The following is a 19119-nucleotide window of genomic DNA, read 5'->3' as shown; positions in this document are numbered from 1 at the left end:
GACAATTGAATAAGAAGGAGCAGGACAAGTAGACCTGCATCTCCTACCGTTTTGGAAATAAAGACAGTGAGGAGGAGAGTGATGATGATAATATCTTGAAGGATAACAGAATTTTCAGTGCTTTAAAATAATAACTGTTACTATTAAAAAAAAAGCTGTATTTTATTCATTTAATTTTCAGTGTTTTAAAAGACATTTCAATAAATAGCTAAATACCATGGGACTTCAAAGACAGATATTTTGTTGTAGTGCATTTGTTCATTTTCAATTGAAATTAAAGCACATGTTTTCTACATATCCCATGATATTTTATTTTCTCTTATGAGGTGTATTACCAAAACACTCCGTCCATCTGCTCCTGGTCCCTGTCAAATTTTAGAACCCTTTGTGGCCCTCAAGTCAAAAAAGTTTGCCCACCCCCGTCTTAGACCATGAGCATATCTCCATGAACTATTTGTATTCTCCTCAAGCTTCCTTCTTTTTGTGCTGATAACAAACTTGGCTACCATATACTCACTTCCTCCAAGTTATTAAGCGGCAGGCTGGGAACTAATCCCTGTGGTGTCTCAGTGGTCCTAGGTTGCCATTCTAAAAATGGCCACTTGCATCTCTACTTGTTCAATACTTCGGCCTTCTTCTATATTAAGGCTCAGGAGGGCAAGTCTGTTTCCATTTGGTTTTTTAGGCCCAAGGAGTGTGGGGGATCTGTAGAATCAAGGAACAACTTTACTTGCCATATACTGTATGTGTTAAGAATTTGCTGTCGTGTGAGGATCAGGGCACAAATTTAATTATATATAAAAAATAAAGTTGAAGATTAAAGTATGGATATGGGATTAAAATATGCCTAAATACCAGCATGCATTTTTACAGTGATCTGCATTATAAAGTGTTTTACAGTACAGTGATTGGAGAAATGGGGGTGGGGGCTGGGCAAGGACTTGAATGGTTGATCAGATTTACTGCCTGAGGGCTGAAACTTTTAAGGTGACATTTTAGTGGGGGGTGGTGTGTGTGTGTGTATGTGTGTGGCCACAGTCATATTAAATATTTGAGTAGGTGTGAAACCACAAATGTCCCTTTTCCTGTTTCTAGCTTCTGTGGTTTACTAATCCTGTTGATTTTTTTCTCTCTCTGGGTTAACAATGAACGCTGTGATAAATAATTTGAATGTAATTTACTGTTGTTATTCACTCGCTGCTCCCCATCTTTAATGCAGATCGCTGGAACCTCTGTATTTCACATACGGAATAGTTTTCGGCTGTGGTTGTTCATTTGCCTACCAACCGTCTCTGGTGATTCTGGGCCATTACTTCAAACAGCGGCTGGGACTAGTGAACGGAATCGTCACCGCAGGCAGCAGTGTGTTCACCATTGTTCTGCCTTTGCTCCTGAAGCAGCTGCTGCCGAAGATCGGGCTCAGCCACACGCTACGTGTCATTAGTGCCTTCATGTTCGTGCTGTTTCTGGCTGGGTTCACTTACAAACCTTTCCTGCCAGAAGAGGACAAGAGTAAATCCTCAGAACGAAAAAAACTCAACTTCAAAAAATTGTTCAATATGAAGATATGGAAGCTACTTGGGTACCGCATCTGGACTATTGGAATCCCAACTGCACTCTTCGGATACTTTGTGCCTTATGTTCATCTTGTAAGTACCTCCAATTTATTTGAGGATGATTTCAGTTTCCATTTTATCTGGACGTGTAAATACTGGATATTCTAGCGACAGGAGTTTTTATTTCAGCAGCTTGCAATCAGCGATGACTGTGCCGTGGAGGGAGATGGTAAAGGCCATTTCTGTGTGGTCGACATCATATAAGCTATTTGATTGGAGACTTTGTGGCTTAAACCTTGATGGTATCCCTGTGATTTTTGGCACAGCATCAGATGAAGTTATCTTCAATCTTGATGCTTTTTACCCATCCCTGGCCTGATACCTATTCACTCTGACCTAATAAACACCAGACTCTGATATGGCCTTTTATTCAAACCTTACACAATGAATGTGGGGCCACGGGGAGTGTTGATACACACAGAGACCCAGGGGGTAAAAGTGACAAGGCGGACAGCATAGTGATATGGTCGGACATTACTTCCTTCATCGACTGTGGCACTGTGTGCAGTAGTTGGGAATGTCACAGCATGCTTGGAGTATTTGAGGGCCGTTTTGGTTGCTGTGTTATTAAGAAGGATGTAATTGCATTTTTTTTGTCGGGCATACCAAGACACTGTGAAAAGCTTTTGTGTGCTCGCCCACTCAGACAGATCATTCCAAACTCGAGATCATGCGATACAGAAGGAAAATGGAGTGTGGCGTGAAGTGTTGTGGCTGTGAGGAAGTGCAGTACAGGCAGACAAATGATGCAAAGTCTTTGAAGTAAATTGCGAGATCGCGGTCCATCTTTGTCATCTGTTCAGTGGGACGATGGGGTGGGCAAAGAAAAGACTCTCAAGGGTGTCACCTGGAAGGGAGTTTCTGAGTTAAACACAAGGTTGATGGCAGCTTTTTACCCATCCCTGGCCAGGCACCTAACCACTGTGACCAAGCTCTGATCTGGCCTTCAATCGTTTGGTCAAGCCCCTCGTCTTGCCCAACGTGCCACAGTGGTCAGTGGCAGGACTGGGCCCAGGGGCGGAGGTATGGCAGACTCTGTCACGGTGAGCACTGGCAGAGGGACGGCAGACTCCCAAACAGAGACGGAAACAAGAGTCTTGATGCAGGAAAGCCGACAGAGCATTGGTGACGTGACCAAGCGACATTGCGGGACGAATCATTCTCCACAAACACTATTCCCAAGAAATCTTCTCCAGTGCTAAATGAGAGCACTCTTTAAACAATCGGAGAAACCAGGAAACCCCGTGCCAGTCACAATTGACTTGACAAGATTAAACAAGAAAACACCAGGATTTAACAGCTCTGGTTAAGATAACGATTAGTAAATGCAGATGCTCCTGAAACTAGGATCCCAACGCTCTGCAGCTCTCTGCTGAGACCCACCCAGGGCTCGTGGTGCAATGAACGGCAGGTCCACTCCGTTGTTGGAAAAGGACCTAGGTAAAGTGACGAGGTAGACGGGACGGTGACGTGGTATGACATGCTGGGACTGTTTACTGTGGGTTGCTGGAGGGGGATCTTTATAAGATGTTTATTGACCATTATGAACTTTATAAAATCACGAGGGGTACAGATAGCCTGTTACTCGGGGCAAGTAAGTTTAAAACTAGAGAGAATAGGTTTACAGTGAGGGGGAAAAATGTGAAGGAAATCTGAGGGGCAAGTTCTTCGGTGGGTGGCTGGTATGAAACAACTGCCAAAGGAAGTGGTAGAAGCAGGACATGTGGACAGAGACGTTGACAGGAAAGGTTCAGAGACTTGCCTGAGATGGTCATTTTAGCACAGAGATCCTATAAAGGAGTGAACTGTTTCTATAAAACCTATGCCCTCAGACACGCCCTTTATGTGAGATAGTTTTACTAGCTACCCCATCTATTCCTTTTGATAATTTTATACACCACAAATTGGGTCATGCCTCAGCCTTGCTAAATTGGTTTAGTAGGTACCAATCATGCTGATCAATGCATTACAACAGTGCATTGAGGTAGTACAGGCCAAAACAACAGCAGAATGCAGAGTGTATTGCCAGTAGATAGTAAGGTGCAAGGTCATTTAAAAAAAGGTAGATTATGAGGTCAAGAGTCCATCTTATTTACTAGGAACCATTCAATAGTCTTTGAACAGCAGAAGGAAGCTATGTTTAATCATGTTTGCTTCCTTGCTGAGCCAGCAAAGTGTGGATAGAATCCATAAGATCTGGGAGCCGAAAGGAGAGATCCAAATTTCTTTGGCCTCCTGAAGAAGTAGTTGCTACTGGAGAGCTTTCTCGGGCTATGTGCCTACGTGGTTGGTTACCATATCGTTGTTTCAGACTCGGCCCACCTCAGTGGTGTCATCCACAGATTTGTAGATGGGAGTCAGAGCTGAACCAGGCCGTGCAGTCATGATTGTACAGGGAGTAGAGGAGGAGGCTGAGGACACAACTTTGGGGCACCTACTAACCCAGCTTGTCACTCTCTCATTACAAGTATGATGTTTCAACCCAGACCTCATCTCTCCTGCATCCTGTCCAGTGCAGAGCTGTGCAAGTCACCCTCACTGGGCTCATATACAGACTTGGTCCGGTAGCCAACTCTGCTAACAGCCATGTGACTCAGTGGTGAGAAGGCCCCCTTTATAACAATAGATGTCGGTATGATTTGGGGTTCAACCAAACAAGAAAGCTGGGATATTCTGATTAATTGGAGCGTAGAAGGTTGAGGGGGGATTTGATCGAGGTATTTAAAATTTTGAGAGGGATAGATAGAGTTGACATGAACAGGCTGTTTCCATTGAGAGTAGGGGAGATTCAAACTAGAGGACATGATTTGAGAGTTAGGGGGCAGAAGTTTAAGGGAAACACGAGGGGGTATTTCTTTACTCAAAGAGTGATAGCTGTGTGGAATGAGCTTCCTGTAGAAGTAGTAGAGGCCAGTTCAGTTGTGTCATTTAAGGTAAAATTGGATAGGTATATGGACAGGAAAGGAGTGGAGGGTTATGGGCTGAGTGCGGGTAGGTGGGACTAGGTGAGATTAAGGGTTCAGCACGGACTAGGAGGGCCGAGATGGCCTGTTTCCATGCTGTGATTGTTATATGGTTATATGGTTAATGGAACCTTGACTCGAGTGGATGCTGTGTAATCACTGCCCATATAGAATTAACAGTCGCTGAGAAGCAACAAATTACACACCAGCATAAAATTATAAAGAAAGTATGTTTGCCAATTTCAGTTTTCTCAAACAGTTATTAAGAGAAGGATCAGAAAGAAAAGAAATAAAGGGGCCCATTACAGTTAGACCAGTCTAAATGTGCACCTGATCATTGGAGCTCATCGCCGAGTAAAACCGTTACTCACAACGCTGATCACCAATTACCGGTAGAATTTTCCATCTTGGACTCCTTCTCATGAAGCCCTCGCGTTTTCCAATCAGGACAAATGCTACAGGCGCCTTCCTGGTATTCTCTCCTCATCTCCCGCCAAAAGACCATGAACCTCACCACTGTCTGTCACAGATCTCTCTGGAACTTTCTCCCGAACCCACCCATCCTAACTGGCTGACACACATTCCTAAGTTGAGCAACATGGTTCCCTTATCTGTAGCCAAAATGAGAACATTCTACCAGCAGGACATACTGCTTTTACAGAAAGCTACCAGAATGAAATGCCTAAGAGCTTAGCAGCAGAAATCTTAACCAGGGCATTACACACAATGCCTGGCTGGGGCCTAACTAATGTCTATGAAGTGATAACGTGATGTCCAGCTCTTGTATTCTTTGCCACGGCCACGGAAAGCAAGCGCCCCGCGGGCCTTCACTTTGTGGTGTCACTTTCTGGATTATAACCGCAGTCACAGCGGGTCAGTCTGCACTCGTGGAGAGAAACCAAGCTGAGATTGTGGGTCACTAACAACCCTGATTGACCTTGGGCACCAACAGATGCCGCTGACCTGCCAAGTCAAGGACTTTGTTTTTACTTCAGATTTCCAGCATCTGTAGTGTTTTCTGTTTGTATTTGGGTAATCGAGAGGTGTTCAAAACACCTCGGCAACTGCGACATTTAAATGCAAGTGAACAGATGTGAGCTGGTCTTGGTAACAATTACCACGGAGCTGCCAGACAATTATAGACGCCCATGGGGCTGCAAACCTTTTTCAGGGAAGGTGGGAGATTGGTGTCCTTTGCCAGATCTGGTCTTCGACTCTGGACACACCAATGGAATTGCCTAGCAGGCTGTTTAACTCTTCGGCAATCATTAATTGTCTTCTAAGTGCCATCGGCGTCGACATCCCACCATCATCATCGTGTGCCATGTCGAACGACATCGGTAATCGTGGTCTCGTGACTATGATTGGCCTAGGCAAACTTCTCTACAGAACTGCTTGGCCATTGTTGCCTTCAGGGCAGTGTCTATAAAGACAGGTCATTATCAATACTCTTCCGAGATCGTCTGCCTGGCATTATGGTGGCATAACCAGGACTTGTGATGTGCACCGGCTGCTCATGTAACCGTCCACCACCTGCTCACATGGCTTCACATGACCCTGATCAGGGGGCCAAGCAGATGCTACACCTCGCCCAAGGGTGACCTGCAGGCTGGCGGAGGGAAGGAGCTCCTTACACCACCTATGGTAAAGATGTATCACCACCCCACTGCGTCAATTTGAAATAAAACTCAATGTTTTACATGTTCTACAGTCATGCTTGTAGGAACAAAAATTAAGGGTAAAGTGCCAAAGGCAGTGATTGAGTGATGAGGAGTAATAATGTTAAAGGTGAATGCTCGAAACACTCAGCGGATTGGGCCGAACTTGTGAGCAGAGAAATATAATGCTCAGCACTGACCCCAAAAGTTGGCTCGGCATCTATCTCTCTGTGTGCTATCTGATTTGCTGAGTTTTAGCAGCATTTTCTGCTTCTGGTTCTGAGTTTCAGGAGCCATACGGTTTAGCTTTGACTGTAGCGGTTGTGCTGTGGGGCATTTGTTTCTGAGCAAGTGACTGAGGAAATGAGCTTATTTCGTGGAGATTGGAGGGCCCTGGTTGATCGCTGGTACCGGAGGCAATCTTTAGGGATTAGGACAAGCTGGCAGAATGTACCAAGGCCATGTTCTTACACATTTTATACTCCCTCCACTATTTCTGTCAGGGGCTGTCCACTGGGTTTGTGACAAATGATGGTAAAACATGCCTGCATTGGTTATACCTTTCACTTGGGGCTATCACTGCTACAATTGCCTGTAACCCAGGGTAACAAGGACTTGGCTGCCTTTCTGGCTGTGAAGTAAGTTGCTGGAAAGCTCAAACAGGCATCATAGTGACTCATGGAAAAATTCGCAGATAAAAATCTCTGTGGTCTAAAATAAATCCGAGCTCTCTTCGGCTGCAGGGTGAGCAAGGAGCTGCTGTCCCTGAAATTTTGATCGCAGTGATGTTTGTTCATCTGGTGTACTTGTGCAGATGACACGGGCTACTGGAGTTCATCTGGCAAACTTGTTCTCTGGGTAGCTTTGTAAAAAAAAAAGTGCTAGCTACCTCAACTTCGATATGTTTTGGCAGTTGCTCCCCCTACCCCTCTCCTACCTATCCCTCTTTTCAATTCAAAGACGTAGCAGATTTTACTCGTTTCTGCTGCTCCTCTATGCTTTGGTGCAGAGTGTTTGCAGTGTAAATCTCGGCTGCCCTTCCAATCGGCATGGCCTTCCAATCGGCATGGCCTTTATGTTACTTTTGGATGTTTGCTTTCGTGCGTGTATCTGAGAGGCCAGGCTTGGCAGCTCCGCTCGCCAGCCGCGACGCTGAACTTGGATGTGGTCAGGAGAGGCGTGTCTTTCCTTTGTTTAGTAACACTGCTGTACACTGGCACACGCGTGCACTGTACTTGTGGGTTTTGATCTGTGTCAGCAGTGCCTCTTTCAGACCTGACGTTAAATGCCACAGCTGAGCTGGTGTTTTGAGTAGGAGGGATGGCCGTGGGATGTTCTGGGGAAGGTGGAACCGTTGGCTGCATGTTAGCCCAGGGTGGGGGTGGGGGTATGTGGCATGTACTGCCGTGACGAGTGATACGTGGGTTCCCCACCTGGGCTCGGTTAATGGTAGGGGCCCATGGCATTAAGAAAGGTCAGGAACCCTGCTCTGGAGAATGGAGGTCTGGCCTGCGTGGTGTCTACCCTGTTTTACAGACCTGCCATCCCAGGATCTAAAGTGGTGAATCTTCACTGCACGTCCCCAGTGACAAGTAGATCTTCAGGAGAGTGAAGCTACGCAATACTCCACAAATACTGCCTTACCAAGATCCTGCATACCGACAGACATTTAAAGCCTGTCTCAATAAGCGGAAGGGTATTAACTGATGTACCCACATGTTAGTTTTCTGCATTGTTGTCCAAAAACCCCACTGTGGATGGGGCTCATTATCCAGAGTCATGAACTGCAACTCGGGGGGAACCAAAAATGCTGGAATTGCTTAGCTTTTCCATCTGTCTGGTAATCTTTCACATCTGTCTTAAATATTCAGATTCTCCTTCCCTCCCCCTTTCCTATTCTCCCCCCTCCCCACCTAATGAGGAGACGAGCTCCAAAAGACCTGAGGACTTGAGAGAACTAGCGGGTTAAAATAAGTGACTACGTATTTGTAGTTCCCATTTCTAGTTCTGTATCCGGGTATGGGGTAGGCTACGATTAGCCTCAGCTAGCAGTGACCCTTGGCAATCCCCTGTTCTCGATTCTCCCAAGGGGAAATCAATCTACTCCACGCCCACCCCGTCAAGGCACTTGGGATCTTGGACGTTTCAGTGGAGTCCCCTCTCAATCTTCCCATCTCCAGCGGATGCAAGCAGGACCATTTCAGGCCCTAGTCCAGTGAACTCTGAAACTGCTTTCAACTTATTAACTTCCTTCCTTAAATACTGTATCCTTTCTTTTTACAATATTTTTATTCAGAAGGAAAAAACAAGATTTTAGTGCAACACATAGATATATCTCAACATAACTTGTGTACATTCATATATTGTAATAAAATTGATCAAAATGTTATAGCATAACACACAAAGGCATACCACTCTGTAATCAAAAATTTAAAGATAGGTCATACATCATAAAAGAAATTATATATATATATATATATATATATAAAAATAAATGCATATAAATAAAAGAAGCCAACTCCCTACCAACTACCAAAGAAAAAAGCTGATGGATGACAATTGATAATTAGAAAAAAAACGTATTCACTTAAGAAGAGAAGATAAAAATATACATAAGTCTGTGCACTGTTAAACTTTATAAATTGGAAAAGTAATTTCAGAAAGGTCCCCAAATATCATAAAAAGATTGTTTTGAATTTAAGACTGAGCAGCGTATCTTCTCTAAATTTAAATACGACATAATATCACGTAGCCATTGAAGATGTGTAGGAGGGGTAGACTCCTTCCATTTAAGCAAGATTCCTCTCTCCTTGCTAAAAGAGAGGTAAAAACTAAAACCTGTAGGTTAGGAGTATTTAAAGTTGTATCTTCATTTGCAATAATACCAAACAAGGCAATAAGGGGATCTGGGTCAAATTGGACCCTAAAAAGTTGTGAGAAGGTATGGAATACTTCCCACCAAAACTTTTCAATTTTAGGGCAAAACCAAAACATATGAATTAAAGAGGCATCAGCACAGTTGCATTTATTACAAAGTGGAGAAACATTCGGGTAAAAACTGGAGAGCTTCTGTTTAGAAATGTAAGCTCTATGAACCACTTTAAATTGTAGAAGAGAATGACGAGCACAGAAAGGTGATATATTAACCCGTTTAAGAATTTTATTGCATCTTTCATCAGAAATCTGACAATTTAGGTCATCCTCCCAAGCTTTTTTATTTTTATCTAAAAAGTCCTGTCTAGAATCAGTCAACAAGTTATTGACACCGGTAATAGAACCATTAACAAAAGGTTTTAAATTTGAAAGATCATCCAGTAAATTTTTATCAGGATCCTAACTGGCCTCAAAAGTAGGAAGCTTGTGTTTCAGTAAAGTGAGATCTCATTCAATTAAAGTACTGTATCAACTCCCTACTTGGCAATGAACAGTAAAATTGTGTTTGCTTTCCTGCTCCTTGCTGTTCCTGAGTTTTTTGGTGTGAATCAAAGAGCAATTGTGCTCCAGGTGCTTCTGCATGCATTAAGATGTCAAATTTCTGCAGGGCAGCAGGCTTGTGGGGCTTTGTATGCGGGAGGGCTCGTCCAAGGGCAATTTGCACTGCTCATCATCCATGGAAAGCGGCCGAGAATCATTGTGTGGCCTGTTACCATTAGCTGCGGCTAATCATAGTCTGCCTCACACCAGGGTACAGAATGCAGCTTGCAGCCGTGGTCTGGGCCGAGTGCAATCCACGGGACTTCTACTTCTAGCAACTGCTCTGCGATCAGAGGACTGGATGCGGCTAGAAGCTGTGCCAAAGATGTCGCACCTGAGAAATGCATGTCAGAATTCCAGGCTTGCAAAGATTCCTAGAGAGCAGGGATTGTTGCAGATTCATATCTGTACCTTCTGGCACGTATTAAAATCGGTGCATGCCAGCTAGAACGGTTTGTAAGTAACCTGTTATATCACTAGGATAGGGTTAATGCAAAAGGGGAAGGATTTGATTTATAAACTCCCCTGCTGCTATTTTAGACCTGTTGATTCGCGGAGATGGGGGGGGGGGGGGGGGGTTAACTGTCCAGGTGAATGGTCTTGACCTGAAGTAACAGCTTGCACAGTTCCCTGGTCGCTGAGCTCTCCTAGCGGTGCGTTTCTGTTTTATTTAGTTCCTTGGTCTTGCCCTAGCTGCTCAGCCGTTCCATTCCAGTGCCGAGTTTCCTGCCAGCTCGCTGGAAGTGAGGGCCAGTTGCTGGCACGTGGCCACATCCCTGTGAGCCGGGTGCCTCTCAGTCGATTTCATGCCCTGCACCGAGCATCGAAGACTGGAAAGCCTCAGCTTGGGCTCGTTCACGGGGGGATAAATCCCGTTGAGCTAATTACTTCCACGTAATTGACCATGAAAACTGATGTGCTGTGTTGTTTGGGTTGCGTAGATTAAAAGGATTATGCATTTATTTTTCTGGATGGAGCTTCCTGAAGTGCTGTTTTGTTGACCCTTGGCCAAATCCATGAGGTTAGAATCAGAATAGTAATGGCTCAGCTTCCTAGGCATTTCTGTACACCAAGTGCAAATTGTGAAATTGGGGACCAATGTTCTCTTGAGGATCCTAGAGCATGCAGACAATTTTCATTCTGAGTAGACACTGATTATTGAGCCTAATCCTGCACCACTCCTAACCAGTCTCATTAACTGGCCCCTCCCCCAGATTCTCATTCTCTCCTGACCCGCTCGCTACGGTTTAATTTCGGCCGCCATTTCTCCTACCAAACTGCCTCTGATTGGGATGTAGAAGGAAGCTGGAGCAGTGGGTGGGTGCCTGCAAGGTCACAGGGGGATCTCCACAGACACAGACACACACACCTACCTACCTACCTCCAGGCTGGAATCGTACCCATGATAAAAAGGAGCAAAACGAGGCCATTCAGCCCATCGAGTCTGTTCCACCATTCAATGAGACAACCCCCCACCAACCTGCCCATCGGTCTGAACTCTATTGAATACAGACCCAGCACCCTCATACAGTCCTCACTTAGATCCTTGTGAACTTCCTCTGACTGTCTCCACAATCTGCACATACTTCTTGTGTGGTTCCTGAAGTTGCTCACGTATTCCAAATGCTGTCTGACCATAGCCTTGAAACCTCAGCAGTGCACCCTTGCTTTTATGTTCTGTTCCTTGTGTCACCGTGTTGCAAGGCCACAGCTTTTCCAGTCGCTTTGGGCAGTAATTAACGTGCATTTTCCCATCCCGACTGAGCTCCACACTGACCAAATTGACAAGATGCAGTCTGTTCATTCAGAAACCTGAAACTGGGCTCTTGCCCATTCATTCCACTTTCCTGCACTGTCATTGCTAGTAATAACTCGGGAATGAGGCATGCTAATTGGGCCAGAATGAAGAGAAGCAGCCTGACATTACTTTTGTGAATGTGTTTTCCATCAGTGGGGCCTAGGGTTTTGGAATTGGCAGTTTCTGTGATTTTAAAAATTATGGATCGGAAACCCCCCACAAATTAGTCAGTTTTCCAGTAACAGTGCCTTGAAAAAGTATTCAGCGCCCACAACAATTTTCACATTTAACCGACTCATTTTTCTGTTTGAAATATTTAAAGGAGGGTTTTTTGAGCTAATCTGAATTGAGCTAAATTGCGGCTGAAGAAGTAATTACTTGTAATACTTTGTAATTACTACACCAACTTTCCTCTGGTATGATGCTGTATATTACTGTACCAACTCATCCAATGTGTTGATGTAGAAAACTGGAGGATCAGCTGAATACCCTCTCTCTGTAGGGTCCAACAGCAAGGCGGATTTTCAGCAGACCAAACCAGAATGAAGACAAAAGAGCGTTCAAGCCAAATCAGGGAAATAATAACGAGAGTACAGGGAAGATTTACTAGAATGTTACCTGGGTTCCAGCACCTAAGTTACAGAGAAAGGTTGAACAAGTTAGGTCTTTATTCTTTGGAGCGTAGAAGGTTGAGGGGGGGGACTTGATAGAGGTATTTAAAGTTATGAGGGGGATAGATAGAGTTGACGTGGATAGGCTTTTTCCATTGAGAGTAGGGGAGATTCAAACAAGAGGACATGAGTTGAGAGTTAGGGGGCAAAAGTTTAGAGGTAACATGAGGGGGAACTTCTTTACTTAGAGAGTGGTAGCTGTGTGGAACGAGCTTCCAGTAGAAGTGGTAGAGGCAGGTTCGTCATTGTCATTTTAAAGTAAAATTTGATAGGTATATGGACAGGAAAGGAATGGAGGGTTATGGGCTGAGTGCGGGCCAGTAAGTCCAGGTGAATGTAAGCGTCGGCATGGACTAGAAGGGCCGAAGTGGCCTGATTCCGTGCTGTAATTGTTATGTGGGGGAAGGGTACAAGACTCTGAAAGGCACTGAACACATGTTGCAGCTCAGTACAGTCGGTCGTGGAAGAAGTATGAAACCACAGCCACAGTGCTGAGGTCAGGCCATCCCTCTCAACTGAATCACTGGAGTATAGCACCTGTAAGAGAGGCGACTCTGACACCAACCGTCACTGAGTGAGCTGCAAATGTCGGTGGGTGCGATTGGAGATGAACAAACAAGCTGGATGAGCTCAGCAGGTCGGGCAGCATCCGTTGAAAGGAGCAAACAACGTTTTGGGCCGAGACCCTCCGTCAGGACTGAAGGAGGGGCCAGGAGCCTATAAAGGTGGGGGGGGGGAGGATGGAAAACCAATCAGAGGAAAGATCAAGGGGTGAGGGAGGGGATGGGCAGAGGTGAAGAAGGAATTTAAGGGGAGAGCATTATGGGCAGTAGAAGAAGGCAGAATCATGAGAGAGGTGATGGGCAGCTAGAAGAGGAGGCAGAGTGAGGGAAGGGAGAGGGAGTAAACACTAAGGAAGAAAATTGATATTCTTGAGTGGCCCAATCAGAGCCGTGACTTCAACCTGATCGAATATCTCTGGCCTGACCTCAGGATTGCTGTCTACCGCCACTCCCCGAATCACGTGGCAATTCTGCAAAGGGGGGGGGGGGTGGGAAAATCTTGCTCTATCATGTTGTGCAAAGTTAATGGAGACGTATCACCACCAGGTGTATAGCTGTGAGAGTTGGTTCAACTAAGTACCGAGCAAAGGGGACGCACGCTTTCCAGCTGCTGACACATTCGTTCATTAAAAACTGAAATTTCAAGCTTTACAATTTTCCCTGAGTTTTGGGCTCTGCTGTGGAAAAAGGAGCCTGTGATTCACAGACACAAATTCTCATTTAAATTGACCAGAATCTGTGGTTGTTGCATTCCGTGTGAACAGAGGGTTGGGCTTTTCAAGGCACTGTAGGTGGAGGATGTTTCTCTGTAAGTTATCGCAGTATTGCTCAGGAAGTTTGATATTAGTTGACACCATTTCTGCAACATTCTAGGTGAATGCTCGGTAGTTTTGTAACAGTGTTATTGTGGCAGGATCCAGCCTGCTGGCAGAAGGATTTTTATATATATAATGGGAGAGTTTGCAAGATAAAACTGTCATAGTTGATAGTGTATTCCTGAAACTCTGGAACTGAAGAGTGAGATGAAGCTGCATTGTGGCATTGGACGGTGTTTCAATCTAGGGAGAAGCCATTGTGCCCAAAAGTAATTTTGAAATGGCTGTTCGGTTAATTTCTGCACACTACCAGCCTGCTGTGGATGACTGCGAGAATTCCGTAGGGATTTGGCGCACAAGGAGGCACTTCTTTCTGTTTCGGATGGGGCACATCTGCGTGTCTCCTGCAACATGGGAGGCTGAAGAAATGTAACCACCAATCTAATTGTCACCCCGGGCCGATTCAGCGCTGAGCCACGCGTGGGAGTTGAGACTTTAGCATCACACTGGTTTGTAGGGACTGCATTTGGCTCCCAAAACTGGGTTGTCTGGGTTGCTGATAAACATTCTCCCCCCCCCCGCTTCCAGTGTAGCTTCAGAGTGAAGCTGCCACCGTGTGCCTCGTGGTAGGGAGAAGGTTGCTGCCGGCTGTAGCGATACCCCACCTCTGTGAATTTGTGAGTCTAATGGTTTGTAGAAAGAAGCTGTCCTGCAGCCTGCTGGGACTGTTTGCCAGACGTTTAATGGTTGGGGTGACAGGCGTCTGCGATGATTTTCCAGCCCTTCTCTGCACCTGGTGCTGTAAGTGTCCTCAACGGAGGGAATTTCACATCCAGAGATGCCCTGGGCTGTCCGTACCCCTCAGCAGTGCCCAGCGATCGAGGTTTCTTTAAGTGTACTCCTACATCCCTCGCACTCCTCAGGAGGGCTCCGTTGATATCTGTACCTCGACATTCTCTATCAACTCGGGTTCCTGCCAGCCCTGTCCTTCACTTTAACATTAACCTGCTACCCCAAGCATACTCTTAGAAACTTGTTTGGAGTCTTTTTGCCCGTTAACAATCTGCCCTAATCAACGTTTGCAAGTCCCTGGTCTGAAGCCATCAGAATGACCCTTCCTCCGATTCAGTAATCTCACTGATGGATCAGCCAATTGTCTCCCATCACTGGTTTAAAATTATTGCCACGGGGTCCGAACATACTCCCCCACTGGTACTTGTCCACCCTCCCTTCCTAAGAGATTGAGAGTAGCTCCTTCACTAGGGATTCCTCTGGATCGTCTTCCGTGTAGATGATGGATTGCCTGGTGTATTGGGAAACCTGTCAGAGATCCTGAGGTCAGTGGGGTAGAGTATTGAGGATGTTGGCTTTGTTAGAGGCTGGGCCTAATCAAATTGAGTGCTTTTAGTAGTAGGAGAGTAGCCAACACAGTTGCTGAGTGTTGCCAAGATGACGCGATACTCGCCTGTACAATTACCTGTGTAGGCCCACAAAACTTTGCCTAGTGATTGCATCATTTCAGGCGCAGCTACACAGAAGCAGCAGCAGGAGGAGATGATCAGTACTCGGGGAGGGAGATACAGAAATAGTCAGCAGGTCACACGTCAATGTGTTCTGTTTGACATTTCTTCTGAACTGTGCCTTGTTTATTCAAACTAGAAAGATGGGTTATCTGAAATTATTGGATTCAACAGGACTCCAAGGGCTGTAACTTGTCCTGTTGGAAGATGAGATGCTTTCCCTCAAACTAATACCACCTTCAGTGAATTCCAAATGTATTGGGGCAGGAGTGAAAGTCAACTGGAACTTCAGGTTCAGCAGTAGATTTAATATTCCTTTTTCCCTCCCCAATCTACTGAGTTTTTCCACTATACTCACTACAGAGTTCCAACATGAATCTTCCAGTTCCAGCACTTTTTCCCCTTTTCCCGCCATCCCCTTTTAGCTGTGAAGTGTTAACAGTACTTTTATAAGCACTTTATTAGGGGTGAAAAGCTCTCTCCCCTCCCCCTCCCCCCCTCCCCTCCCCCCCTCAAATGTCGACTGTACTCTTTTCTACTGAGTTCCTCCAGCATTTTGTGTGTGTTGCTTGGATTTCCAACATCTGCAGATTTTCTCTTGTTTCTGAAAGGTCAATACTTGTTTCTTCTGCTTCCGCGACGTGTGAACTGTCAGCTATTTCCAGGAGTTTCTATTTTTATTTTGGGGTATCTAGTTTTGTTTTCTTTCTGGCAACATTTAGGCTGGTTTTGATAAGCAGCCAGCTCTATTCATGATGTGGAGATGCCAGGCAATGTCTGTCTCCAGTGGGGAAAGTGTAATTCTCTACCTTTGAATGTCTAACACATCGTTTTGCCTACAGTCGACACCATCAGAGACTTCAGTGGAATAGTCACATAAATATGGCCACAGGAGCAGTTCCAGAAACTGGGTAACCTCTAAACCAGAGGTTCTCAACTTTTTTTTATGGTGTGGAGCAAGGGGCCCCAGGTTGGGAACCCCGATTCCCAGGAGTTTATTGCTTCCCAACGCCCTTCAACACACAAACTGTGCCGAATTCCAACAACACCCACAAAGTTGGTGGCGTGGTCGCGCAGACAGTGCAACACCATTCCCAGTATTCCCCGACTGCGGTTTGATTCCGGACGCTGCCTGCCCCTTCTCGCTGTGTTTCTCACCTGGTTTTTCTTCCTGCATTTCAAAGTCTTGCGATTAGGGTTGGTGAGTTGTGGGCGTGCTCTGTTGTCTCTGGAGACATGGCGGCTTGTGTGGGTAGTCCTTGGCACAACACCAAGTCTGCATCGGTCGTTGACACAGTCGGCACATTTCACCGCGTGTGAGAAATGAATCTGATCTTTTATCTTGAAGTCTTAACACAGTCCAGGACAAATCAACCCTTTCCCCATCCTAAACATTGTGTCTTCCACCACAGCCAAAGTTACAACGATTAACAAGCTGTGCACCATAAAGAAACTGAGGGAGCGGGCACCTTATCAACCTTGTGTAAGTTTTCACTTAAGTGCACTCCACCTTTGATCTGAGGTTCCCTGCGCCGAGACCAAATTGTGTTGCTAAAAAGGATGAAAATTTGCAGCCATTTTTACATTATACCAAACCGCAGGCTGCAGCAAGGTGTGGGAATGATCAAAGGAGGCTGGGGTGACGAGGAAGGTGGTCGTGGGATGGTAAAGCACCGCAAAAGGTCATTCACCCCAACTTGTCCACACCAATCCAGTTGCTTAATGGAGTTAGACCCAAACGATGTGGCCTCCCCAGCAGTGGATTTCACAGAATCACCACCTTCTGCCTAAGGAAACAGCTTATCATCTCCGCTCTCAAAGCCATTTACTTGTATCCTGACGCCGTGCCCTCCAGTCTGGACTCCGTTATCGATATAACTGTCCAAATGCCTTTACTTTTCCTTCTGACCACTCATTCCATACACCCACCACCCTCCGAGTACGGAAATACTTTCTCTTCGCAGCCGTCCACGAAAACAGAGGAGTGCCTCAGAGAATGATTGTCAGTTAAGCGTTAGAACCCCAAAGCTCCCTCCCACGCGTAAGCAGCGGCCAAGCAACTATCCCCTCTCCCCCACCAACAATAAAAAGCATTGGTGCCCCCCCCCCCCGAAGCGTGCAGCAAAGCATCAATAAAGACACAGACATGCAGTACCCCAAAGACTGCTTGTTCACCCGGTAATTGACATACCACTGTGTGTGTGTGTGTGTGTGTGTGTGTGTGTGTGTGTGTGTCTCCCTCTCCCCCTCCCCCAAATTAAGGAAGAAAGGGGTGTCTCCGTTTGACAGCAAGAGGGCAGACATAACAAACAACTGGCTGGTTTACGATGTTAAAAGTCTGTTGTGTTGCCTTTCCTGAGCTCTGGGCACACAGCCAGAGATCTTCTGCCTCCCACGACACACCGATTTCCTGTGGAGGCAACAACCTTGAGTTGGCCCTGTTACGAATCCCGTAACTGGATAACTTACCAGCAAAGATAGAGAGGTCCGTTGAAGTCTGATGTCACTATTTTCAAACATTTTATTTATAAAGGGACACAAAAGTAGGGTTAATACATACATTCAGATAGTGCACATCGTCAACACGCCATCTAAAGCGCGGGTATAGTAATAATCATCATTAAGAAGTGAGCTCTGCTGTTGTCTAGGGGTTAAAAGATTGTCCGTTGGAAATATAAAAGTCACTCTGAAAGTCTGCAGGCCTCAGCCCTTTGAAAATCGCTGGGTTTCACATGGGGCGACCGAGAGAGAGAGAGAGATTGGGGGAAGAAGAGAAAGAACTTGCCGAGTCTCGATGAATCTTCCGTGAAATCGGGGGAGCGTTGGTTTCCTCTCCCTGATGTTAGTTAAAGCGGTTTTCTGTGATTCCAGCCACAGATTCCAATCCCGGAATCTAACGCACGTGGCTTCCTTCAGAATGGCTTCCCGCTGCCGCGGGATCACTCTCTCGTGTCTTCTTGGTGTGTCTGAGGGGCTGTCCCCCTGAGACTCTCCTTTATACTTCCTCACGGGGTCGCAGGAGTCAGTCAGGTTGGGATGATGCAATCTCTCTCTCAACCAGCCCACCTTGCCCGAGTGCTTTTCACGTGGTCTCCATGAGACAATAGTCGCTGTCATCTTATTCTGTATCCCGGGTGGGACGTGCAATTTGGCACGTCTCTCTCTCTCTCCTACTGGGTCTACTGACCCCCCCCCCCCCCCCCCCGATGGGTGCTCTTGCGATTCTCACAAAGGAGGGGGCTGGGATCATAACAGCCCGCCTCCAGAACCTCAAGATCCCGAAACCCTGACGGCGTGCTAGTCTTCTAGGCCGCATCCTTGGTATGTCGAGTAAAGGCCCGACAGCGGGTCCCATTCCTGCAAAGAACCAAAGTCAATGTGTGACTCCAGGTCAGGGCCTTCAAAAGAACCCTGAAGGGGTTAAATGGAGATATCTCTTTTAAAGAAATGCATATTATTCCTTGCTGAGTTTCAGTCTGGACAATAGACAACATTAGAAAGCCCCCGGGTTGTTCAGTGTTACTAAGGTATTTGGGAACGGTGTGTCAGGTGATGGGTCCCTCTGCAAGCAGCCAGCCAGTTCTCACTAAATGGCTTTCTAGCCAGTTGTGCTGCACACCATGGGGACTGTCGACTATTGCACTCTTCTCTGGGAAGCGTTAACTTGTGCAAGTAAACCGTCAACAGCGTCCGCCCACTGCTTTCTGGTGTGACCTAGTGTGGATCATCGCTGGGGGGTGTTGAGTTATGGTCCCGGGAGACTGCGGGTGCGGGGATACAGAGCAATGAATGATCTGCGGGGGGATGTCGGCGGGTCCAGCAGCCTCTCTTGGGAGGGGGGAGGGTTTTCCTCCCACATGTTGTCTGTTACATTTGTCTGACCGCAGCAACTCGGTTACCCAGATGATCAGTTAAAGTGACGGTGGTAAGGCCTTTTTTTTAATCAGGGGTCTGCTCGTTCGGCAGAGCCAGATTTAGGAAGTACAGGCAGAAACAAAAGTGACAGCTGGTGTTGACCTGGCTCCATCTGCCCCCCTGTCT

At 46.2% G+C, this 19119-nt stretch overlaps 1 protein-coding gene across 1 annotated transcript in view; it reads left to right on the top strand.

The window, feature by feature from the left end:
- The window catches only part of slc16a10 (solute carrier family 16 member 10), a 77991-nt gene that overhangs the window by 45235 nt on the left and 13637 nt on the right, over window positions 1–19119 (top strand). Inside the window, exon 3 of the mRNA XM_059982933.1 lies at window positions 1220–1649. Coding sequence (XP_059838916.1) covers window positions 1220–1649 — 430 coding nt within the window. The remainder of the gene's footprint in view (window positions 1–1219; window positions 1650–19119) is intronic.

This window comes from Hypanus sabinus, chromosome 10, assembly GCF_030144855.1.
Source record: "Hypanus sabinus isolate sHypSab1 chromosome 10, sHypSab1.hap1, whole genome shotgun sequence".
NCBI lineage: Eukaryota > Metazoa > Chordata > Chondrichthyes > Myliobatiformes > Dasyatidae > Hypanus > Hypanus sabinus.
This window is presented reverse-complemented; position numbering and strand designations above follow the sequence as displayed.